Source organism: Eublepharis macularius, chromosome 1 (genome assembly GCF_028583425.1).
Source record: "Eublepharis macularius isolate TG4126 chromosome 1, MPM_Emac_v1.0, whole genome shotgun sequence".
Taxonomy (NCBI): Eukaryota; Metazoa; Chordata; class Lepidosauria; order Squamata; family Eublepharidae; genus Eublepharis; species Eublepharis macularius.
The window spans coordinates 181,035,250-181,061,753 of NC_072790.1; the positions used below are offsets into that span (position 1 = coordinate 181,035,250).

Genomic DNA, 26,504 nt, shown 5'->3' on the forward strand with positions numbered 1-26,504 from the left:
ACCTAGTTGCCATCCTTGTGTGTTCCCCTTGCGCTTCCAACTTGCTCCCCCCTGCCTTAGCACACAGAGCTGGTTTAAAATATTCAGGCTTCCTGTTTGCCCTGATACCTGAATTTAGGGGCCTCAGCAGATTGTGGAATGTATTGTCGAAGGCTTTCACGGCCGGAGAACGATGGTTGTTGTGGGTTTTCCGGGCTGTATTGCCGTGGTCTTGGCATTGTAGTTCCTGACGTTTCGCCAGCAGCTGTGGCTGGCATCTTCAGAGGTGTAGCACCAAAAGACAGTGTGACACTGAGAGATCTCTGTCTTTTGGTGCTACACCTCTGAAGATGCCAGCCACAGCTGCTGGCGAAACGTCAGGAACTACAATGCCAAGACCACGGCAATACAGCCCGGAAAACCCACAACAACCATAGATTGTGGAATCTTTGCTTAACAACGCCAGTTTGTCAAGGTGAATTGGAGCTTAATCAGTCCAATAAGGTTTGAATGAAGCTACACTCATGCAAACATCAAAGAGGTGGAAGGTGCAAAGAGAGTATGCAATTCTGCTGCAAGTGTGTTTGTACCCAGTTTCAGAGTTTGCTGCTGTGATGTCAGAACGTAACCATAATATACCCTCTACATGCTGGAGACGCAGAGCCAAGCTACAAGTGAAGCCTGACACAGGTTGGACACTTGTCAGCTTCCCTCAAGTTTTTTTTTTTTGTAAAAATTTTTATTTTTAATATCTAACATAAAAAACTACAAAAGACTACAAAGATATAAGGGAAAAAGGGGGGACTGGGGAAAAGGGAAGAGCAACATATAAACAAAAAACGCACACTACTCTACATGTCTTGTATTCCCTTCATGCTGCAATTTTTCTTTAAAGTTAACTTTCTAATATGCTATCATATTGGTAGATCTTATACAATACAGACTATATTCAGGATCAGGTCTTCTTCCCCCCGCCCCCTGCGTCTCGGTCTCAGTTCTCTCTGCGCAGCTGCAACAGCTGCGCTCGTTCTCTCCTCCCCCCCACTTTCCCCTTCAGACTTTGAACTTTCTTCTTGCTGAAACTCCTGATGGTTGAACAAAAAGTCTGTCAGCTGTACTTCCGATATAATCTTGTAGGTTTGATCCTTATATCTGAACCAGACGCCTTCTGGAAACAACCATTTGTATTTTACATCACATTTCCTCAGGAAAGCCGCAAGTCTTTTATACTTAAATCTTCTTTTACGAGCCAGCAATGGAACATCCTTCAATATTTTAACCTTGTTGCCCAAATAGTCCAAGTCTACATTGTACGAATTATATAAGATGGTGTCCCGAGTCTTCTTAGATGAAAAGTCAATAATAATCTCGCAAGGCAGCTGACGCTTCATTGCATACTTTGAAGATGTCTGACGGACTTCCAAAATATCGCTTTTTAACTCTTCTTTAGTTGCTTTTGCGAATGACGCCAAAAGTCGCGACACCAGATCTTTTAAATTTTCACTTTGCTCCTCTTTTACATTCTGAAGACGCAGTACCGTTTGGGCACGGTCCACTTGCAATCCTATTATTTGATTCTCCAAGAGCTTTACTTCTTTACTTGTTGCTTTCATGAGTACTACGTTTTCGCATGCAGACTGCTCTGCTCCAGACGCTGTTTCTTTAATGGTTTTCACTTCGCTTTTCACTGAATCAACCTTTTGCCCTATTTCATTTAACTTCGCTACAAAGGGCTGCATAGCTTCAAAGACCGCTCGTCTGACCATCTCTTCCAAAGTTTCCCCCTTCCCCTGTAACATCGCCATCACCGATTTACTCATTGCAGGGCTCTGCTTTTTCGTCGCCATCTTAGGGGGGGGGGCGCCAGCTAAGTTCTGAAACTCCGTGAAGGGGATGAAATCCGCACCTTCTTAGCTTCAACTCCCACCGATCCTTTGCATATGCTTAGAAATCAGAAGGGATTCGCTTACTTACAGGTTTTCACCTTAAATCTGCTTATTGCCGTTCTCCATGGCCCGGATGCACGCGATGTGCTGCGCAAGTCTGCCGGCCTCCGTTGGAGCAAACGGGCAATTTACCCCCTGCATTGCTTTCAGGGGGTTCTTCCCGCCGCGCTCCAGACCCTGGTTCCCTCACTGGGAGTCCTGGGGGTTAATCCTCGCGGGTCAACCGCCCAGTCAGGCTGCTCGGACGTTTCCTCCCGGACCTGCAGAGAGGAGCATCTGACATGGCCGGGAAAACGAAACCGAATCAGCTTCCCTCAAGTTTTGATGGGAAATGTAGGCATCCTGGTCTTGCAGCTGTAATGGAGAGCCAAGCTGTAAAACCAGGATGCCTGCGTTTCCCATCAAAACTTGAGGGAAGCTGACAAGCATCCAACCTGTGCAAGGTGTCACTTGTAGCTTGGCTCTGAGATTGACCCTGGCTGCATACCATTCATACCTGTTGCACTGGACATCCTTGTGTGGGCCTTGTTGGCCTGTGTGCCCCCTTTATTTGCTTAGTGACTATGCACATAAAACCAATATAGACTTAACCTTGTGATCTATATCCCACCAAACCATCCATTCTGTTTGAGTCTAAATGTATTGGATGTTTGCATATATGCAAATATTTTTTATCTATCTAGTACAATTTTATCCTTCTGTTCCTCCAAGGACCTCAGGACAGCATACATTGATCTCTTTGATGACACGTTAATATTCATTGCGTTGAAAGTATGGCAGAAAGAGTAAAGAGTGATCTTTCTTCTCTCTTTATGTACAGAGATAATTTAAACCAGGCAGATCATTCTGAACATAAGCCTTGAAGGTGATGGATCTGTTGTTTTATTTTTAAACAGGCTAACCATAAACATATTTACTTGGGAATATATCCCATTGATTTAATGGAATCTAACTCCAAGTAAGTGTATGAAAATAGCAGCTACTATTTGTGATTATTTCTGATAAGTCCTGAGCCCCTGTGATTCTCAGCACCTTCAAAATCACAGGCTTATGAATGGTTAGATGTCACTTAGCACCATGCTGAATATGGCCATTAATATGGCAGCATTTTTTATTCTAAACTTACAATGTAGTGAGCTAAAGTTTGTCAGGATGGGATGAATTAGACATCGTAGTGTAGGGGCAGTTACTTGCTTTTTGTCTTTGCATGTCTCTTCCTTCTGTTGCTGGGTACCATTTTTTCCTTTTCTTTTTTAGACAGACAAGATGCTGGTGTGAAGAATTATTTCTTGCCTTCACTCTGATGTGGCTTTCTGTCAGTGCTCCCTTTCCAGAAGGTACTGTCAGGAAGCCACAACATTCAAACATCTTGTTTAGTTAAAAATGGGAAGGGGGGAATAGTGCCTGACAGTCAGATGGTCACTACATTTGCCAGGTCTGCACAAACATGCCGTGGCAACACCTTTGCAGTGGGGCATACATTTCTCCCTTATCTGTAACTCCCTCAATTCACCACAGTGTGCCTTCACACTTTCACAGTCTGCAGGTAGGATGGCAAAGTTGGGGGACATTTTGACTCATTCCTGTTTTAACCAGATACTCAGACAAAAGAAAATGTGTCAGGTTTTCTAACCTAATCATATTTAAATCAATCAGATTCAAGTACAGTGTACCTGAACACTGTTCTTGTTGAACTGAAAATCAAACAGTTTGATGAAAGTTCAGCTGCTCTATAGTAAGAGCATTTTAATTTTTCAAAAATCTAATAAATTTCTACTCCCTGATAAACATTTTTTCTTTTTCCAAAGGGATGAAGAATTCTCAGTCAGTTCAGTCCTGGCTTCTGATGTCATCCATGCAAATCGAAAAGATATCCCCTGTATCTTTAGAGTAAGTAGTACATGATATGGTTGGAACATGTTTCATAAAAATAGTAATGAGCTAAACTGCTTTTCAGTTTCGCTACTGTAGTACTGGTAGCTGTTTTTCATTGTACTTTTTTGTATCCCTTTGAAATCTTTCTTTTTATTGTCAAGTGCAGGCAAGAAGAGTGCAAAACCCACCAAAGGTTGATTTTAACTGTTTTGGGAACCATCCAGTCCTCAAGCTAGGCCACTAGCTCAAAGAAACAAGGAAGCTGTTCAGTTCCCAGAGATTGTCTGACAAAACTTGGGGAAGTTTCCTTCCAACACTGAGCATAGGGCAGAGTCCCTTTGTGATAGATTCAGTAAACCTTTCCCCACAGTCTCTGGGACTGTTAGTAGAGCTGTTATTAGTCACGAGATCTTGCACAGTTCATTCTGAGCTGTATTTAGTCAACATAATGGACAAAAGCTAGAAAATATTTTTGATTTTCTTATAATTTCCTTAGTTGTTTGATGTGAACAGTGAAAATCATGAACATTTGGCACACCTCTATTGCAAATTCTGTTTGGGTTTTGAAAGAATAATGCTGTATGAACTCAGTGTCATGATTTATTCCATATAAAGTTTTTGGCTGCTTTCATGTTCTTCTGAAGCTGTTGGTGTAATTGACACTCCATTTCCGTTTATCAGGTTTTGAAAAATTATACTTCCTTTAATGACATTTTAAATTACTTTTAACTCTCCAAGTTGTTCACACTGAACCCAAACTTCTTGTAATAAAATAAGGTGTTAAATGAAATGTAGATTACAGTGTGGGCTGTCTCCTTAACCTTATTTATTCAGCAGTGGACACAGTGTGTAAAAATAGTTTTAACAACTCTTCCAGAGATGTTTGTTTTTCAGCATTTCACATAGCAAAATTGCAACAGTACTTTGCACTCAGTGGGATTTCACCTACCCACTCTCTACCATGCATATCCTTTCACCAAATAACAATGGTTGGAAAGATTGTTCGTATCAAACAAATGCTAATACAAATGTGAAAGCCTTCCTGATGCTCAAAAGACTTGGATTTCTTGACAGTCCAAATCTGATGCTGTACCACAAGAAAGCAACTAATCCTGCTTTAATAAAATCTTATTTAGCGGGTATGATATAATTGGCTACAAAGGAATTGATCTTTCTGAAAGAAACATGGGGAACCCTTTTTTATTTTGGAGGAATCCTTTCCAGTCCCCTTTTTTCTTGTGTTTCTGTTCCCCTATCCTTCTTACTTTATTAATTATTCTTGTTTTGTTTTGTGTGTGTTGATATCAATATATTAATTCCCAACATGGCAAAAATTGTGAATACTTAAATTCAGTCACTGGCATCATGAACACACAATCTTTCTACAAAAAAACCCAGGTTTGGAGAAAAATTCGAATTCTAAAATAATGCATTTTGGGATTAAAAACTCCCCAAACAATTGAAGCACCATCTGTGCAACTTCCATAATTCACTCTGGCCTGGCTACTTGCTACTGTTGAACAGGAGCCACTGCACAACACCAAATGTAGTGTTGTGGTTACAGTTTTACACTAAGATCTGGGAGACCCAGCTTTGATGTCCCACTCTGCCATAGAAGCTTACAGGATAATTATGGGCTAGGTTACACATTTTCAGCCTAACCTACATTACAGGGTTGTTGTGACAATAAAATAGAGAGGAGAATATTTAAGCTGCCTTGGGTTCCCATTGTGGAGAAAGGTGCGGTATAAATGTAGTAAATGAATATAGTTAAAGATGGGAGGCAGGTAAAAGGTAGATTGGTAGGTGGGCATGAAGGAGAGAAGGAAGCAGGGATAGGTGTGGCTGGGCATTGCCAGTAGGAGGGAAAGAGGAAATTCTGTGGGGAGGAGGATACAGGGGAAAGTGAGGTGCCCCCTACAAATCCTAGTGGACTCCCCAGTGTGCAATTGAGTGCAGCCTGGTGGCCAGCACTGCACAACTGGGCCTATGCTAGGCCAGTGGATGGAACTGCACAGTTTTCTCCCTGGGAGAGGCTGCCATGGGAAGGAAGGGAAAGCTGAAGACGGGGGGAGGGGGAAGATAAAGGTAGGTTGGCTGGTCTGTGTGTGTGTGTGTTGGAGAAGGAAGCAAGAAATGGGGAGAGGCTATGGGGGCTTACAGGAAAGGGAAAAAGAAAATAGTGGAGGAGAGGAAAATGAGATTCCCCGGCAAGTCCTTGCAGATCCTCCACTTTTGTTTGTGTTTTAATTTTTTCATCAGTATATACTGGTTAAAAAAACATGTTGAAGATACCTGAGTTACATAGACAGGCACATGTGAGTATAGGTTTGGGTATGAAGCAAGGATGAGCAAGAATTATATTCCAAATGCTGTTAGAAGGCATTTTTGTGACTTTATTTTTTAAGAAAAGGAGACGTGCATTTAACACAAAAGGAAGGTGGCACAGGTATGTGCCTGAGGCATGCAAATCTTTTGTGTCAAGTAGAAAATATGCTTCTCTGAACAGGACCTCTGGAAGTCATGTTTTTCATTGGTATCATGTTACAGAAGTTCATTACTCTAAACAAAATGTTATTATCTCTGTTATAATCTTCTAGCAAAGTGACAGCAGCCTGTTTGAACTCCTTTTAGCTAAGAAATAGAAATAAAGATTTCTTTTCTCCAATGTTCCTTATTTGCCTTGGTAAACTTTGGAATGTATCCTGTATATGAAACTTCTCAGTGTATTATCCACAGTATACAAAGATACATAGAAGCATTTGTGCATCATAAATGCCAAAGCAGCTATTTTTCCATCTTACATAAACAGTTAAACACAAATGTGTGCTTTTCCAGGTTACAGCTTCCCAACTATCGGCATCTAGTAACAAATGTTCAATCCTGATCCTGGCTGACAGTGAGAATGAAAAGAGCAAATGGGTAGGAGTCTTGAATGAGTTACACAGGATTTTAAAGAAGAACAAGCTCAAAGATCGTTCAGTTTATGTTCCCAAAGAGGCCTATGACAGCACCTTGCCTCTCATTAAAACGACACAGGCAGCAGAAATCATAGGTGAATATTTGATCTTAAAATAAATACATAATGTGGTTGTTTGGGTTGTGGTTGTTCTCTTAACTATTATGTTACTTTACTGGTTCTGCTAACAGAAGAAGTTAGAATGTCATTGTTTTTATCCCTGAAAAGAACAAGGGAAAATTCTGTTTTCTTCCAATCACTGAAATCGTTCATCTGTTTTTGTTTTCATTCTTGTTTGTTTCCATTATTCAGCATCTGTCCAACTAGATTTTTTTTTAACTATTGCAGATCATGAAAGAATAGCCCTAGGCAACGAAGAAGGATTATTTGTTGTACATGTCACCAAGGATGGTAAGAGTACATGGTTTATGTTTGAAATGTGGGTAGTTCAAATAAGCTGAACATTTTGTTCAATCACTCTTGTATTGGTTTAAGATTCTGGAGTTTATTTTAATAGATGTTAACTGTGCTGCCTCTGTCTGTGAGTTGAAAAATCAAGCAGTTTTGTATACTTTTCATTTACCAAAAAAAACCCAACCCCAATCTGCTTTGTATTGCACTGGCAGATTGCAACCCAGCTTGCTCTCCTATGCATGGTTCCATTCAGTGCAGCTAACAAGAATAAAAACCTGTTTCTAGAAAATCAAGATTGTGTAGTACTAAGGCACAATGAGTACTTCCTAGGACAGGATGAACATTGAACATGTCATTTATACACAAAGAATATCTGCTTTTTGTTTCAGTACTGATAACCTGCAGAAAAATGAGAGGCATAATAAAGCAAAATGCAAACAGTCTTTTGAACTGATGCTTTGAGACAATGGCTCAGATCTAAAGTAGTGCAAGTGGAGAATCAGAGAGTCTTTCTACCTCCCCTTTCCCACTGCAGTCCACTGCCTTCATGTACAGTCAGAAAACCTCCCAGGAGCAGTGCAGGAGATGATGGCATCTGAAGCAGGAGAGTGGAATTGATGGAAATCATGCCTCCCCTTCTGCCAGTGAAAGGGCACTTCCACTGGCAGAAACCTGTGTTTAGATCCAAGCCATTCTGTAGGTTTCAAGATAAAATAATTTAGTGGTGCATTAATAGTTTCTCTTCATAATGTGGTTTAACGTCAGTGTGCAAGATATACTCACCTGAATTTTTAACAATTTTTGCAGAAATAATTCGTGTTGGTGACAATAAAAAAGTCCATCAGATTGAGCTCATCCCAAGTGAACAACTTATTGCAGTGATCTCAGGACGAAACCGTCATGTACGGCTATTTCCTATGACAGCCCTGGATGGACGAGAGACTGATTTTTATAAACTGGCAGAGACGAAAGGTTGTCAGACTATAGTTTCAGGACAAGTGCGCCATGGAGCCCTTACTTGCTTGTGCGTGGCAATGAAAAGACAGGTCCTCTGCTATGAACTAAATCACAGCAAGTCACGTCACAAAAAGATTAAAGAGATTCAAGTGGCTGGGAATGTCCAGTGGATGGCAATCTTTAGTGAGCGGCTCTGTGTGGGCTACCAATCAGGATTCTTAAAATACCCTTTGCATGGAGAAGGAAACCCACATAGCTTGCTTCACTCAGATGATCACACATTGTCGTTCATTGCACAACAGCCATCTGATGCCACCTGTGCAGTTGAAATCTCAAATAAGGAATACCTGCTGTGTTTTAGCAGCGTGGGGGTTTATGTGGACTGCCAAGGCCGAAGGTCGAGGCAACAGGAACTGATGTGGCCTGCAACTCCTTCTTCTGCCTGTAAGTGTCTCACCAGTGTGTTAATTCCATTCACATTATTTTCTGCTAATAGCTTGCAGAACATCTTTTTTATTTTTATAATAATAAACAAGCCAGTGTTGTTTACATAGGTCGTTAAGAGGCTGCATGGGACTAGGCACTGATACAGCCTTTTAGTATGCATACTTAAATTACTTGCTGTCTCTGTTCAGATGATCCTCCAAGTCATGTTCTGGATACTATACATTTTCTAGCTTTGAGTTGAATTCACATGGCAAGGATCCTCTGAGTTACTTTCATAACCACTGAATACAGAGGCATGCATGGTTGGCCATGTAGCTACCACACTTTGCTCTTTCTTTCTCTTCCAAACATGCAGAATGCTTTACCATGACAGAACTCTGCACTCCCAGATGGGCTGTCTTTCTTGTACCCCACCTAGGGCTCAAAACTTTTTAAAGAAAGCTATTAGCTGCCCCCACATTAATATTGAAATAGGAGGCTGAAGACGTCTGAATCTTAAAACTCTTTGGGTTAGAGCCCAAATTATGGAAAGCAGAATGGGAGTTTCCAGCCTCCCACTCCTACTCCAGCCCACTGAGACCCTTGAAAGTTTTCTCTTGGGTGTCACAAATAGCAGGGAAGGAGGTTGAGAACAGCAATAGGCGGTAGAAACCTGCAAAAATAGCCTGCCTTCCGCTTTCAGTTGAGGTTCTGCTAGTATAAATGCCATGCTGTTCCACCAGTATAACTAGGGCTATTTAAAAATCTGTCAATTTGCCAGTGGTGATCAGGCAGTCAATTAATTAACAGGCTGTTCACCTGTTGTCAACCTCGTCATGTCTTTTGCAATGCAGGGATCAAAAACATTGCTTCTATCCCTGCTCAGCTTGGAGGTTGATGAGAGAAATGGGCCCTTTCTCCTTTGCAACTTTTTCACTGTGTAACTATTTTGCTGGGGGTGGTGGTGGTGGATCAGAACATGTCTCACAGCTGATCCCTCAATCAGCTGTGATTCAGCTTCTGATCACCAGGCAGCTGCAAACTTGTTTGGCAGGTCAAGTAGCTCAGTGTAACCTGAACATGTCCTGATCAGCTCACATTCTTATTGTGTATGTCGAACCAGGTAGTTTCAACCGCTGAACAAGTTTGCTAAGAAATGTGTGACATCCCTAGGCATAACCTTTGAATGCAATCCTCTGTCTTTTAAACTCTTGTCAACACCTGTTTAATACTTTCATAAAAACAAAACCCAGTATTAAGTGACAAAGAACCTGATAGATATATAAAAGTTGTGCAGAGTCAGTGGTCAAAGGCACAGATTGATATTCAAAAAGTAAATGCAAAAAGTAAATACTATAAAAAAGCAAATCAGAAATGTATAGGAATTTTTAAGATCAAGCAGAAAACCTACCAAACAGCAAAAAGTATCCCCAGCATTTCTGCAGGTGTATATCCTAGTAGGATTTAAAGCTTACTTACATACAGTTTTTTGTTCTCAGTTCATGCTTAAACCATATGGTTTCTCCAGCCTTGTGAAGAAGTAGGAGGGCCAAGCTGCTGAAGAAGTTAACTTATAATGAGTAAAACTAGTCTAGATTTTATTGCACGAGGTGGATCTATAGGTGTTCATCCACTCATATAAAGAATGTAGCTGTGAACCTTAAGGCAATTTTGGATCCAACCAGAAAATGCACTTGAAGTTATCTACAGAGGTTACATACCATGAACCTCTTCATTATAATCTGATTAATACTAAACTCATTTTACCAAGAGATGTATTGGTATTTTTTCATAGGTTACAATGCCCCATACCTCTCAGTATATAGTGAAAATGCAGTTGATATATTTGATGTGAACTCCATGGAGTGGATTCAGACTATCCCCCTCAAGAAGGTAATTATGTGTTTTAACTATATGCTTACCTGTATATGTTTTAAGCTGCCTTAGCATTGTGGAACAATGGGATATACATTTTTAAAATAAAATTTAAACAAATAATGAAAATTAAACAGTTTGACCAAGAAAGTGACAGACATACGAACACATAATCAATGTGCCAATAGACTAAAGGTATAGTTTCTACTTTTCAAAGAACTAAGCATTGGAGAATCTGTTGATTCATCTTCGTGTCTTTGCACAGGCACAGGTCAACCTCAGAGGTTCAGTCTGACTAGCTTTTCTAGAGCTTTCCTAAACATGCAGAGCATTCCCCCTCCCCTTGATGTAAGCCAGTCCTTCCCGCCAAAACTAACATGTGACTGGGGGGGGGGTGCGCTACTCCTTCAGTCTCTCCTTCACTGTCGTGGAGGTTAGATGTGTTTGCTTTCCACTCCAGAAACATCACCTCAGGATTGGTTTTTCTGTGAAGAAAAGTTGTTGAATAAGTAATAAAATTGTTTCAATACAATGGTCTCTTTAAGAAATGCAGCAAATGTAGCATGAAAATGGCTCTCTCAGATAAGCATGATTTGTGCCTTATTTGCTTGGGGGAAGGGCACAATGTCGCGACCTGCAGGGTCTGCAAGCACTTCACCCCCAAGGCTTGCAGTGAATGGGTGGCTAGACTTAAAGTATCCCTTTATGAGAAGGCCTTGGGGCTCCTGAACAGCCTTCAAAGCACGAGGAAATGGACAAGAGGACTTACACACCCACTTCCTCCTCTTCAGTGCCACCCGTTCTCCCATTGGATCCAGTCTGCACTTCAGAGCTGAGATCAGCTTTGGTTCCACCTGCATCATTGGAACTGCCTACGAAAAAAGCCAAAAAGAAAAAAGCATGCAAGCAAAAATTCCACTGGTCATAGATCACCTCATAAGTAACACAGGTCCGACAGAGCATCTGGCTTGGCTTTTTCCACTCCTCCGCATACTCCTTCTGCTGAAAGGCTAGTGGAACTGGAGCTCTCTTCAGAGGATGATATAGTTTCTGTCCCTCCTGACTCCCTGCCACCATTGTGGGCTCATAGGGAACAGAACAAAACAACTGAGAGATGGAGGAGCCAGGGCAATCTCCTAACCAGCCTCTGCCTTTTCCATGGAACAGGAACAATAGTTCATCCGCGGTCTTCCTGTGCAGTCCCACATGGGACTGTGCACGCGCAGGCCTGCCAACTTCGTAGATTTTTATAGCTTAGAACCACTAGGGGGCATCCCCACCTCCTAACACGCATGCGCGGCCGTCCTTTCCCGCCGAAAAATGGCTCCTAAGAGGCGGGGCGCCCCTGACATACCCTCAGTTCCTCTTTTGCCGCCGACTTGAGAGGTTCTTGCTAACTCTGCTCTTCGGAAAGTGTTTCATCGTGATCTAGAAGATGTCGGATAAAGCACTATTCAAGAGGTGTTCCTCTTGCGATCGAAAAATGACAAAATCGGACGGTCATTCCGAATGCCTGTACTGTTTGGGAGAAACCCACAATCCGCAGGCATGTAAGTACTGCCGCACCTTCACCCTGAAGGCCAGGGCAGAGAGGTCGGGTAGACTTCAAGCGTATTTACGGCGACGCACGATGGTGGTTACTGATCCACCTGTACTGGGCAAATCCCCCCCGCTTGAGAAATCCACCACTCCGGCTTCAAAATCTTCGTAGAAGTCACCATGCTCCTGCCAGTCTCCTGCTCCGACCGATCCAAGACCACCGAGTCCGACGAGGTTGGTTCGGAGCTCCTCGGATCCAACTCCTCCTATTCCCTCGGATCCGATCTCGAGGTCGACACCTGCTTCGGAACCACCTGGTTCCTTGTCGGGTGATCAGGCTAGGAGGGAAAGTTCCATCGCCCCGTCGGAACCGAGAACCTCTCGGAGTGGATCGCTATCGGACCGTCACAGCACCTCGCGAAAACCGTCAGAGCCGACACACTCCTCAACCTCGGTGGAGCCGAGTCTGGAAAAGAAAAGGAAAAGAAAGCATCTGTCTTCTAAGTCGGACAGACAAGTTCTTGAGAGCGTCATCACCCCTCAGCACAGTCAGCAGGGTGCTTCTGAGTCCGAGCCACCTACTAGGAGTCATCGTGGCTCCGGGGACGCAGCTTCCCCTAGGAGAACCCCGGCGTCCGAAAGATCCCGGGAATCAGATGTAATTATGATCGAGAAGCCCCCGACTCCATCGGGAATACCTCGTTCACCTTCTCATGACTCATGGTCTTCGCATTCTTCTTGTGCAGACAGACATCGTTCGAGATCACGCCGCACTGACAGATATAGTCCTTACTCGACCAGGCATCGTTATTACAGGGAAGGATCCTATGGTTCCGACCATGGAACCAGGAGACGCTCTCGCTCGCCGTCCCTACGTCCTAGTTCCCCAGGGGGATCCAGACGGACCCCGGGCTTCTCTGACACCGAATATGACGCTTATGCTCCCTATGAGAAGCCTTATGACTCCCCCCCCCATCGGAGTCGCCTGATGGAGCGATTGGCCCATCGGAGGAAGCTTCTCCGACTGAGGATTTTTGCACCTACAATGAGCTGGAAATCGAGGTGGCTTCCTCGGAACCACGGTTGAAAGACAAGATCCTGAAACACATGTATGCTGGATCGACTCCTACAATTGCTTTTCCCATGATCGAAGGCTTCGTGGAACTTCTTTCAGGGTTAAATCTGAAACTTGCCTCTACTCCTGCCACTAACAAGAAAATAGAAAACCTGTATAGAGTTAAAGACAAACAGTGTCCGTTCCTCTCTCTCCATCCACCACCTCCTTCTCTTGTTACGGAAGATATGCAAGCGAAACCCAAGCAAGGCTCTTTATCGGTTCCGTCGGATAAAGACAGTAGGAAGATCGATTCCCTGGCCAGGAAGGTTTATACGTCAACGGCATTTGGCATTAAAATTGCCAATTATGCCGCAATGATGGCCACCTACCAATTGCTACTATGGACAAAGGTAGCGACATTCGTGCCTCAATTGCCGGAGGATCAGAGGATCTTCCTTAGAGTTATTCAGGAAGAGGCGGTTCGGCTATCGCATCACCAAATCACTGTGAGCAGGAATATGGCTGACACCTCTGCCAGGGCACTCTTGTCCGCTCTTGTGTTGCGAAGGTTTGCTTGGTTGAGGACCACTGCCTTACCTATGGAGACGAGGGCCAAAGTGGAAGATCTCCCCTTTGAAGGACAAAACCTGTTCTCTGATAGAACAGATGAATATCTTTCGAAGAAATGTAAAGACAGACTGACGGCTCGATCTTATGGCGTGGTACACCAACACCAGCCTGGTCGCCCTCAATATAGATCCTACACCAGGAACCATCAACAACGCTACCACCCTTATTATGGGTATGGTTTCCAACCTCAGCGTCAATACCAAAGCCCGCAATCTACCTTCCAGAGGAGGAGACAGGGCAATAAGAATAGGCAGGGAAATAACCAGCACCAACCCAAGCAGTCGGGACATGCCCAAAAGCAATTCTGACACAGGGGACTGACCCCTATTTTGGGGACAGGCTGTCTCTTTTCTTTTCTGAATGGTGTAACATTACTTCAGAAGTTTGGGTGTTACAATTGGTTAAAGTTGGTTATAAAATTGAGTTTGTTCAGTGGCCTGGTCTCCGGCTCCCTGTTTTCTCTTCCCAGATGCCTCAACCGGGCGTGGTTTCAGAGTCATCAGCCTTATTATTGAAGGGGGCTATCGAAGAAGTGTCTCCTTCTTCTTCCCCCTTTGGTTTTTACTCTAACCTTTTTGTAATAGATAAGAAGGATGGGGGTCTTCGCCCCATCCTGGATCTCAGGGAATTGAACAAATCTATAAAGGTCCGAAAGTTTAAGATGACCATCCTGCAAATGGTCCTAACCTTGTTACCCTCTGATTCTTGGTTTGGAGTTCTAGATCTTTTTTGAAAATTTTTTATTAGGTGAGCATATTTTACAATTAACATTTATCTATTAAAACCTTAATCTCTATGTTCCCCCACCCTTTCCCTCCCCCCCTTTTTCTGAGACTTCCAACAGTTTTCCAACCCAATAACAAAATCTATTCCTTACTTATCTATTCTTTCTACATGTCATTATAACATTTTACTTTACTATACTAAATAATATCCATTGATTTCAAATCTGATTTTAATCTTAAACTAACCATAATTAAAACTTCCCTTTATCAGGTAAAGATTCATCTCTCTTAATCTCCAAATTTAGTAACTCTCGAATTGCCACAATTTTCCCTTTACATCCCACTTCTTCTCTAAATATTGTCTTAACCTCCCCCATTCGTTAAAAAGTTCTTCTAAATTCTGATCTCTCAGTCGCCTTGTCATTTTGTCCATTTCTGCCATGTACAGCGATTTTTGTATCCAATCTTCAATAGATGGTATTTCTTGCACCTTCCATTTCTGCGCGTATAATATTCTTGCCGCTGTTGTCATATAAAATACTAATGTTCTAAATTGCATAGGAACATCTTCCATATTTAAGTTCAGTAGCAACAGTTCTGGGTTCTTTATTATCGATATCTGCAAAATTTCATTCATCGCTTCTAAAATATCTCCCCAGTACTGTTTAGCCACCTCACAAGTCCACCACATGTGATACAATGATCCTTCATGATTTTTACATTTCCAACTTTTATCTGACATCTTGGGATTTCCATACGCTAATTTTTTAGGCGTCAAGTACCACCTATATATCATTTTGTAAACATTCTCCTTAATATTAGTACAAGTTGAAATTTTTAATGTATTTTTCCACAGATACTCCCATGATTCCATTGTTATATCTCTCTGACAGTTAATAGCCCACTTCACCATCTGGACTTTAACAGATTCATCTTCTGTATACCACTTCAAAAGTATTTTATAAATTTTTGATATCTTCTTCTTATTTTCTTGTAGTATATTTTCCTCCAGCTCCGAGACTTTCCATCTAATTCCCCCTTTTGAACAGTCCGAGTTATATAAATCCTTAATTTGTCTGTACTGAAACCATCCATAATGTAAAGATAACTCTTCTTCTGTTTTAATTCTAGTCTTATTTTGTTCCATTATCAATATCTCTTTATATGGCAAACATTGTTCTTTATTATAAATAGCTCTCGGGTCAATCACTTCAAACGGTACCACCCAAACAGGAGTACCTTCCCCCAAAGTACTTTTTCCAAATCGTGAAGAGGCTTCTCCTAATATAATGATGTAAAAACATAGCATCCGCTTTTAATTTATCTTGCCACATATAGGCATGCCAACCAAACAATTTCTTGTAACCCTCCAAGGTCAGAAGCTTACGATTCTCCAATGACATCCAGTCTCTTAGCCACACCAAACAAACGGCTTCGTAGTACAGTCTGATATTTGGTAATTGCAGTCCAGCTCTTTCTTTTGCATCACATAAAACTTTCATCTTTACTCGAGGTTTCTTACCTGCCCATATGAAGTCTGATATTTTCCTCTGCCATTTTTCAAATTGCTTACTGTCTCTAATTGTTGGTATTGTTTGTAGTAAGAACATAATCCGTGGTAACACATTCATTTTTACTGCAGCAATTTTTCCCAGCCATGACAGATTTAGTTTGTTCCATTTAATCAAGTCTCTATCTATCTGCTGCCATAACTTTTCATAGTTATTCTTGAATAAATCAATATTCTTTGCAGTAACCTCAATTCCTAAATACTTTACTTTATGTGTTACTTCACAGTTAGTAATTTCCATCAATACTTGTTGCTTTTGTTTGACCATGTTCTTACATAATATCTTTGATTTACTCTTATTCACATAAAATCCAGCCAAATCTCCAAATTCCTTTATCTTGTCAAGCAACTTTGGCATATTTTGTATTGGATCTTCCACAATAACCATCACATCATCCGCAAAAGCTCTGACCTTGTAAGTGAATTCCCTGATCTTTATGCCTCTTACGGCATCATCTTCTCTTACCTGGATCAATAACAATTCCAAAATCAAAATAAACAACAATGGAGATAATGGGCATCCTTGTCTTGTACCTTTTCTTATTTCCAGCTTTTTAGTTAAATCATCATTTACTACAATTGCTGCACATTGGTCTTTATATATCACTCTCACCGCTTGAATAAATTCATTTCCCAATTGCAGTCTTTCCATTGTGGCGAACATAAAATCCCAGTTTAAGTTATCGAATGCTTTCTCTGCATCAACAAAAAGGAAACCAACTTCTTTCTCACAATGTCTATCGTAATATTCTATCGCATGTATTACAGTTCTTAAATTGTCTTTAATTTGTCTATTCGGAAGGAAACCTGCTTGTTCCTCTGAAATAAACTCAGCGAGCCATTCTTTTAACCTCTCCGCCAAAATCTTCGCAAATATTTTATAGTCGTTATTCAACAATGAAATAGGTCGATAATTTTTAACACTACTCAAATCCTGATCTTCTTTTGGTATCAGTGATATATTAGCTTCATTCCAGGATTCTGGAACCCTTTGCCCTTTTAAAATTTCATTCATCACTATTTTCAGGAAAGGCACCAGTTCATTTGCTAATACTTTATAAAATGTAGCCGTAATTCCATCTGGTCCTGGTGCCTTTCCTAATTTAATCGACTGTATCGCCTCCTTTATTTCCATCGCTGTAATTTCAGCATTTAACTTTTCCTTCCATTTTTCTGATAACTTTGGTAAATTAATTTTACTCAAATACTGCTCAATGGCATCCAAATTTACCTCTTTCTTTTTATACAATTTTGCATAAAACTTTAAAAAAGCTCTGCTTATAGCTGATTGGGCCATTAACATCTTCCCTTCTTCTTGAATCTTAGTTATCACCTTTTTTTCCCTTCTCTTTTTCAATTACCACGCTAAATATTTCCCAGGTTTATTCGCACCTTCAAATGATTTTTGGTTTAATTTCTTCAACTCCCATTCCAGCTCCTTATTCTCCAATGCCTTTAGTTGTTCTTGCAAAACTTTTATTTCTTGATAAATTTTCTTTTTCCCTGGTCTTTTTTTCAATTGCTGTTCCTTAATTTGGATGCTATCCACAATTTCTTTCCTCTTTTCTTCTTTTTTCCTTCTGTCTCTTGCATTTAAGTCCATTAATACTCCTCTAATAACCGCTTTATATGTATCCCAGACTTTATATGTCGAAACAGTCTTATTTAGGTTGTACTGTACAAAGAATTTGGTCTCCTTCTTTAATACCTCTATATTTCCCTCTTGTTGCAGCAAATCTTCATTTATTCTCCATCACCGTCTTTTGGTGCTTTTCCCAAATTTCCACATAACTGGATTATGATCTGAGCCTACTTTGGGCATTTTTTCAACATCTTTAGTCCATATAGCCAAGTCTTTAGCGGCCCAGATCATATCAATTCTTAATAATGTCGAATGCCTAGCCGAATAATGGGTGTATTGTTTTACTTTAAGATTACTTCTTCTCCAGACATCTTCCAAGTTTTCCTGATCCTTAATTTCGAAAAAAGATGTTGGCAATAGTCCCCCTTTTTTTTAGCACCTTTTGTTTTTTTATCATCATTTATATTCGTAACTCCATTAAAATCACCTGCCAAGATTACTTGTGAGTAAGTTAATCCATCTAATTGTTTCTGCAAGTCTTTGAAAAAATTATCTTTAGCACCATTTGGTGCATAAATCCCAATCATCAATATTTTTTTTCCCTTCCAAATGATTTCCACCGCTATATATCTGGCTTCTGCATCACTAAATACAAATTTTGGTGGCAACTCATCTTTAATATACAGAACAACTCCTCTCTTTTTTTGCTTAGATGCAGCAACAAATTCTCTCCCCAATTTGACATTTTTTAAATACTTCACATCTTGTCTCTTAATATGGGTCTCTTGTAGACAGATTATATTACAATACTGTTTGTATAGCCAATGGAAAATAGTTCTGCGTTTAGACGGTGAATTCAGTCCATTTACATTCCAAGATATTATTTTACATTCCATAGTCAAATTCTAGATCTTTTAGGTAAGTCTTTTTCATTATCAAGCAGAAACATCTCTATCTCATGTCCAGATCTGATGATTTTCCTAACCGTTTGGAATTCAAAACTCAAACCCTCTGGTATCTCCCATCTATATCTGATGTTCAACTCTTTCAACATTTGCACCAGTTCTTTATATTTCTTCCTATCCAGCAAAACTTCCCTGGGCAATTCCTTCATTATTCTCACCCTTTTTCCGCCAATTTCCAGAGGGCTTTGAAATTGCTTACTGACAATATCCTCTCTTACTCTTTTTGTAGTAAATTGCACAATCATATCTCTTGGTAGGTTTCTTTGAGCTGCAAATCTTGAGTTGATTTTGTACGCCACATCTAGAACTGCAACCTCCTCCAATTCCTTGCCTAAAAATTCTGCCAATATTTCTGAAATTTGCTCTTGGGTTGATTTTCCTTCTACCTCCGGGACTCCACGAAATCTGAATTGTTTTTCCATGTGTTTACATTCCATCACGGCCATCCTTCCTTTCAAACCCTTAGTCTCTGTCTTAAGAGAAGAAGACAACTTGTCAGTTACATCTTCCACTTGTTTAACTTTCTGCTGTGTCGTTTGCAACTCTTTCTTCATCGATGCTCTTTGTTAGTTCTGCCACCTCTAATTTAAAAGTCTCTTTCAAATCTTTTACCATCTCTTTGATCATATCTTTAATCTCTTTATTTCCCTCCACCACTTTCTTATCAAGGCTATCCAATACCGACTGCCACTCCTTTTTTGACATCGTGGGACTTGCTTTACCTCACTCCCACGAGTCTGCTCTTTTCCGTAGCTCCGTGGTGTAGATAGTTTATTTTCAAAGTTTAAAAGTTTATTTTCGTCTAGTTCTTCACCGTTTTAGCTCTTCCAATATCCAAGATGGCGGGCGTCTTTTCTCTATGGTTCTTTATTGAAGATTCTGCCCTTGCCCTTCTCTGAGATGGCCCACTTCCGCTTGTGATGAAGTCTTGCCCTTTCCCTTTTCGAAAATGGCGTACTTCCTTTTTCCGGTCTGCCCTTTGACAGCCGCTTCTAGCCTGTCACTCTATTACCTGCAGGTATGTAAACAATAGTCCTTTTTTCGCTCTAATTCTTCTATAAAAGCTTCTATTTTATTAGTTCATTTGCCGAAAAATAACCAATAGGGTTTTAAAGCATTCCCGTTTTTTTCCTCCACTTAACTTAAGTTCGTTTTGTCAAATTTTAACTCAAAAGAGAGAGAGCAATCTTTACCATACTAATTTCTTCACGGGTTGTAATCACTGTTTCTTTACTCAAATTAGTCCAAATTAGTTACTGAAGCTTGGGTATGATGGTCTTATGTCAAATCAATGACTCCAAAGCCGCTGCAGAGATCTCTGCCACCCTTCTTAGAGCGGGACCTCAAGGCTGGATGAGAGATCATTGCGTAGATCCCCTCCCACAGCTGAGATCAAACGCACTCTCGGGGTCTTGAGCATTCTTGCCTGTTCTCCGCCTGAGAACAGGGGGCTGTGGGCGATCTTGCACCCCACTAGCCCTCACAAACAGCAGCTCGGACAGCCGAGCTCCCTGAGCTGCGTCAGACCACCATATTCCCAAACCGGAAGTCCAAGTTCTAGATCTTAAAGATGCCTACTTCCACATCTCAATTTTTCCTGAGCATAGGAAGTTTCTTTGTTTCACCTATGGTACTCGAATTTTTCAGTACCGAGTTCTCCCATTTGGTTTGTCCACAGCCCCCAGAGTGTTTACCAAATGTGTAGCAGTGGTAATTGCCTTCCTCAGAACTCAGGGTTGCTGTATCTTTCCCTACCTTGATGACTGGCTGATTGTGGGTCAGTCAGAGGAGGACGTAACCAATCAGGTCTCGATCACTTTGACTACCTGCTTAAAGCTGGGGTTATTCGTTAACCAGAAGAAATCGAAGCTTATCCCAGCTAAGGTTATCCAATTCATCGGGGCCGTTATCGATGGTTCCCAGGATGCAGGTTTTTTCCCTTGGACAGGGCTGATAAGATTAAGGCACTTGTCAAAAAATTTAAGAGATGCCAGTTCCAACCGGCCAGACTTATTCAAGTCTTCTTGGGTTATATGGCCACCACTACAGCTGTGATATCCCTAGCAAGGCTTAAAATGAGACCATTACAACTTTGGTTTTCTAGGACCTTTTTCCCTGAGAGGGACTCCCAACGGAGGAAATTTAGTATTCCTCGCAAAGTTCTTTTATCTCTGGACTGGTGGTAGCAGGATTCTAACCTGTTTGGGAGAATTGGTTTTGGTTATAGGCAACCAGACCTGTCAGTCACCACCGATGCATCTACCCTTGGGTGGGGTGCTCATTGTCAGGGCTCATACGCTCATGGTTTGTGGGAAGAGTCGGAATGCTCAGAGCATATCAACCTCCTTGAGTTACGTGCTGTTTACTATGCCTTAATTTCTTTTTCTGATTTAGTACATAGTAAGACAGTCCAAATCCTTACAGATAACATCACCACTATGTTTTATTTAAATAAACAAGGGGGCACGATGTCTCTGGCTTTATGCGAAGAGGCGATGAAGATTTGGAATTGGGCCATTGATCACTCTGTTTGGCTAGTAGCAGTTCATATACCGGGTGTGGACAATGTTACGGCTGACCACCTTAGTAGACTGGGGGGTGACAACAACGAATGGTCTCTTCACGACAAGTATTTGCGTCCTGTCTTTGCAGAATGGGGGACCCCAGACTTAGACCTTTTCGCCTCAGAGGAGAACTACAAGACTCCCCGTTATTGCTCCAGAGGAGGCGTCGGCCTCGAGTCTCTTGGGGATGCGTTTCAGTTAACTTGGTCAGGTCACCTTCTCTACATATTTCCCCCATTCCCCCGGTTAGCCAGGGTAATCTCCAAGATCCAGATGGACAGAACATCAGCCATTTTGATAACCCCTTACTGGCCGTGGCAGCTGTGGTTTCACACCCTTCTGAGACTTCACTGTTGGATGCATCAGTTCCCGGATCAACTGGATCTACTGTCCTTTCAGGGGGTGCTTCATCACAGAGTACATATACTCAGACTGACGTCGTGGCTGATTCTGCAGGACGGGGTTTCTCTGAGGGTGTAATTCATGTACTCCAGAATGCCCGTTGTTTGTCCACTAGGCAATCATACTCCCTGAAATGGAACAAGTTTACGGAGTGGTGAAAGGGTCAGGGGGTTGCCCCTCTGACCTCCTCCCTCTCTGAGGTTCTGGATTTTTTGTGGGGACTTAAACAATCTGGATTGTCTAATTCTTCCGTTAAAGTTTATATGGCTGCGATTTCTGCCTTCCATCCCCCAGTTGATCGAAGGACTGTGTTTTCCCATTACACATCCAAACTGTTTTTGAAGGGGCTCAACAATTTGTTTCCCCCAGTGCGGGTGTTAGTGCCTCAATGGTCGTTGCCGCTGGTGTTGACTAAGCTTCTTTCCAAGCCCTTTGAACCTTTAGCTACTTGCCCTCTGAATTTACTTTCGTTTAGGGTAGCGTTTTTAGTGGCTGTCACGTCTGCCAGGAGGGTGGGCGAGTTAGCAGCTCTTTCATGTGATCCTCCTTATTTGAGTGTTCACCCTGATAAGGTGGTCCTAAGAACAAAGATAGAGTTTTTACCCAAAGTGGTATCCAAATTCCATCTATCTCAAGAAATTTCTCTACCTGTGTTTTTCAAGGATCACTCTTCAGAGGCAGAGAGATCCCTTCATGCCCTAGATGTTCGCAGGGCTCTCCTCTTTTATTTGGATAGGGTGAAGCCCTTTCGGAAAGATTCCCACCTTCGTTTGTTTTGCTGGTCCAAAGAAGGGGATAGGAGCCAATCCTCAAACTTTGGCTTGGTGGGTAGTGCAAGCTATTCTGTTAAGTTATAAATGTACTAACCTACCTTGTCCCTTGGAGATACATGCTCACTCCACCAGGTCTCAAGCGTTATCAGCAGTGCTCCTGAGAGGTGTCCCTATACAAGACATCTGTAAAGCTGCGACTTGGGCTTCTGCGGACACATTTGTCAAGCATTACGCTCTGGACGTCCTAGACAGGAAGGAAATGATAGTGGGTACAGCAGTCCTACAATCAATCTTCCTGTGATGATGCATCTGTACCTACCACCCAGGTATTTAAGCTTTGTAATCTCCCATGTGGGACTGCACAGGAAGACCGCAGATGAAAAACAGTGTTTCGTACCTGTAACTGTTATTGATCTAGGTCTTCCGTGCAGGCACACATACCCTCCCTCCTTCCCCGCTAATTCTCTTGGTACTTACCTTGTAGTCGGCGGCGAAAGAGGACTGAGGGTACGTTGGGGGTGCCCCGCCTCTTAGGAACCTTTTTTTGGCGGGAAAGGACAGCCGCGCATGCGCATTAGGAGGCGGGGATGTCCCCTCGTGGTTCTGAGCTATAAAAATCTTCCAAGTCGGCAGGCCTGCATGTGCGCAGTCCCATGTGTGCCTGCACAGAAGACCTAGATGAACAACAGTTACAGGTATGAAACACTGTTTTTCCCATATCCACAGGCACCTTCACCTATGTACTACCCACTGTGAGTACCATGAAACTATGCACTGTCCATGGATCTGAAGCAAGCATCAGCTCCTGTGGTTCCAACCTCTAGTTCCTTACCGGTTCCTGTATCAACGTTAGTTCCAATGCCTCTGTCTGAGCACAGGCATGAATCCGACAGAGATGATGATCGGACTCCTAGCAGATCTGAATATGGTTCCAATGTAGCATCAGCTCTGTCCCCTGATGAAACCATAGGGGATCATCTTCCACTCTCCGTCAGATGACCCTAAATTATATTATGAGCAACTTGTCAGAATTGCAAAATCTTTGGAATTGGAGGTTATCTGTTCTGATCCTAAGTCATTGGATGATGTTTTGAAGGTTCTGTGTAATAGTGACTCTGAACCTGTAGCCTTCCCTGTTCTACAGGAACTGTTAGACGTAGCATCTGACATCTGGCTGAAACTAGCACCATCTTCACATAAAATAGAGAACCTGTCAGGGAAGATGGGTGTAATTTTCTATTTACTCATCCTCCCACAAACTCCCTAGTAGCAGAGGTATTGCCCTCCAGATTCAGAACTGGAAATCATACTGCGCCACTGGATAAGAAAGATCAAACACTTTATGGATTAGGAAGAAAAATATATTCCTCAGGTTTGATTGCCTTTAAAATAGCTAATTGTATGGTATTAATGCACCGTTGCCAGATGTTCCTCTGGGAACTTATGCAGCAAAATGTGGATGCTTTGCCTGAGGATAAAAAAGCCTTGACAAGGTTATTCATTCTGAAACAGTCAAATTCAATGCAGAGAGTTACTCTGTGGATGTATCAATCAATCTGTTGCATCTGCTGCTGTGCTCAGAAGGCACTCATTTATTTATTTATTTATTTATACCCCACCCTCCCCACGAATGGGCTCAGGGCGGTTACACTTCTCAGCCCTCCCACATGATTCGAGGGCCAAGCTGGAAGATCTTCGCTTTGAAGGAAAGGAATTGTTTAGCTCCAAAACCAATGAGTCTTTGGATAGGATGAGACAAAATAAGATAACAGCAAAATCAGTCAGTCTCACTGCCCCTCCATCTGCTCTTTTCAAGCCCAAATATTTTCCGAGGCAGTCCTATCAGCCACAATACCAGAGCGCTTATATATATATCATTCTCAACCTCCAACTTACAGGCCTCCTTTCTCTACTCACCAGAACTCTACGCAGTCAGGTGGAAGAAAGAGAAGCAAACAGGCTGCACAGCAACCAAATGACCCACCGCAGAAGGGGAAAGAGTGCAATAACTAGACAATCCCCCTTCTTTTTGTAACAGGCTGGCCCATTATCTTCCAGCATGGCGTAAAATTACACAGGACTCTTGGGTTCTATTATAGAAAAAGGGTACTAAGAGTTCTGTGCGCCCCTTTCAGATTCAGTTCTGCTGTTCATTCCGTTCTCCACTCTCCTGTTCTTGAGAAGGAAGTTCCTCAGCTCCTTCAGAAGGGAGCAATTCAGCTTGTTCCTATACAAGAAATAGGCCAAGGGTTTTACTCTGTTTTCTTGTAGATAAGAAAGATGGTGGGGAAAGGCCAATCTTAGGCCTTAGGTACCTAAACAAGTTTTTAAAGGTTTCAAAATTTCATGTATTTATTGTTGAGATTATTTCCTTATTACAAATAAATGTTCTGGATTTGAGAGATGTTGACTTCCACATCTCCATTCATGCCAGTTGTAGAAAATTCCTCCGTTTCCAGTTTGCAGACACGCATTTCCAATATATAGTTTTACCCAGGGCTTTTATTCTGGGAAAAGAGGTGGTGGAAGTCTTTATTATGACATATGCGCAGTCCTGGAAATGCATGATGACGTCACTTCTGGAAGTGACGCTGCTTCCCAGAAGTGACACCGCTTCCCAGAACCCAGCACAATACATTATGACAAGATAAATGTTAGTAAGCTTGGAAAATTACACTATTATGAGAAAGGGTTTTTTTCTTTTCTATATCCTCTATAAAAAGTGAAATCTTCCATTCTCCCTCTGAGGCGGAGGTCATCTTGATGGGTGATTCCCACCCTCTAGTCAGGGAGGCAGGAAAAAGTTTTCTACTTCCTGTCTTCCTAGTAGGAGTCGCCCTTTCTTTCAGTTTCATTCCTACCTCAACAAGGAAAGCAGCTTCATCCGTGCACTGCCTTGCCTTTCAACTGTTTTCTTCCTTTCCTTCGCTTCCGCTTTTCAGAACCTGATTCTTGCCTTGTTTACTCCTTTCTACTCTACCTCCTTGCTATTTTCTTTCTCCCTGCGCGCCTGCTAGAAGGCTTGCAGGGGAAGCTTTCTCCTTCCTTCCTTCAGCTGTGGCAGCCATTTCATGGCAAGACAGAATTATGGACCAGCAGAACATGCTCTTCCATCACAATAGGATTCCTCTCTGAAGGAGAGTTGGAAGCCCCCTTCACCGCTGCTTCCTGGCAACAACCTGAAACAGTGGGGCAAACCACGAGGAAGCCACAGCTGTGGCCACTCATATTGTGAAGAGACCAGAAGGGCAAAAGGCGCTATTCCTCCCTGGGCAAAGGAAACACGGCAGCCATTTCTTGCCTTGCAAATGAGCACAACATTGCCAACCAGCTGGGAGGCAGCTACGGAGTAGATTTCCCGACATCCTTAAGCCAGTCTAATGGTGTAAGTCCCAGTGTGGGGCAGCCAAACCAGACTGAGATTCAACAATCATTTGTGCCTCCAAAGACCATGGTAAATGAAGGAGGGCTACTTGTGAGTAATGCAATGGGATCAGGACTCATACTAGTAGCTCAGGAATTCCTAAATGTCATTAGATTTTTTTTTTAAGCTAGCTTATCTTACCTCAGAAAGCCACGGCAGCCATTTCTGGCCTTGCCAATGCTGGCTACCAGGAGGTAGCTGCGGAGTGATTTACCACATCCAAAGCAATCAATAGGTGCAGGACCCAGCAAGAGCACCAGATAGCAATGGCCCAGGGTCCAGTGCTGCTGATGGTCTACTTGTGAGTAAAGCAATTGGGTCAGGCACTGTGATGCTATTCCCAGATTTCCTAAACTTGACTACATAAACTGAGACTGCCAATTTTTGTCAGAGTGCTGAGAGAAGAGACAGGCCTCCCTGTGGTCCTTCCTTTAGGCCTTTCACCCCCCAAACACGGAACTGTGGAAGAGACCATTTCTTACAAAGGGAATCCTAGCAGGCCCTCTGAGGCAGCTAGAAAGGAAACCTATACCAGAAAAAGAAAGGGAAACTGAAACTTATGCAGATAGTGAATTTTTTTTCTCCCTGTGGGTTCCATATATGCCTATACACCCTTTTTTCCTCCAGGGAATGAGTCCTGCTCCACCCAGGATTCTCACTCTCTTTTTATCAGCACAGAGTAACTTTATTCTGTAGAAACAAAGAAAAGAGCACAGGCCTTCGGCCAGCTCATGTAGACATGAGTAAACCCTGGACTGGAGTGAAACTGCTCCAGTTTTTAGTATCTTGGGACCAACATAAAACATGAAACAGACTCCACAGCATTACAATTGCCTGTGCGG

General features: G+C 42.2%; 1 protein-coding gene across 2 annotated transcripts in view; it reads left to right on the forward strand.

The window, feature by feature from the left end:
* The window catches only part of CDC42BPA (CDC42 binding protein kinase alpha), a 326,855-nt gene that overhangs the window by 264,714 nt on the left and 35,637 nt on the right, over positions 1-26,504 (forward strand). For both annotated transcript variants that reach the window (XM_054979352.1, XM_054979361.1), the window contains 5 exons: positions 3,734-3,815; positions 6,639-6,855; positions 7,108-7,170; positions 7,981-8,574; positions 10,352-10,449. In XM_054979352.1, coding sequence (XP_054835327.1) covers positions 3,734-3,815; positions 6,639-6,855; positions 7,108-7,170; positions 7,981-8,574; positions 10,352-10,449 — 1,054 coding nt within the window. The remainder of the gene's footprint in view (positions 1-3,733; positions 3,816-6,638; positions 6,856-7,107; positions 7,171-7,980; positions 8,575-10,351; positions 10,450-26,504) is intronic.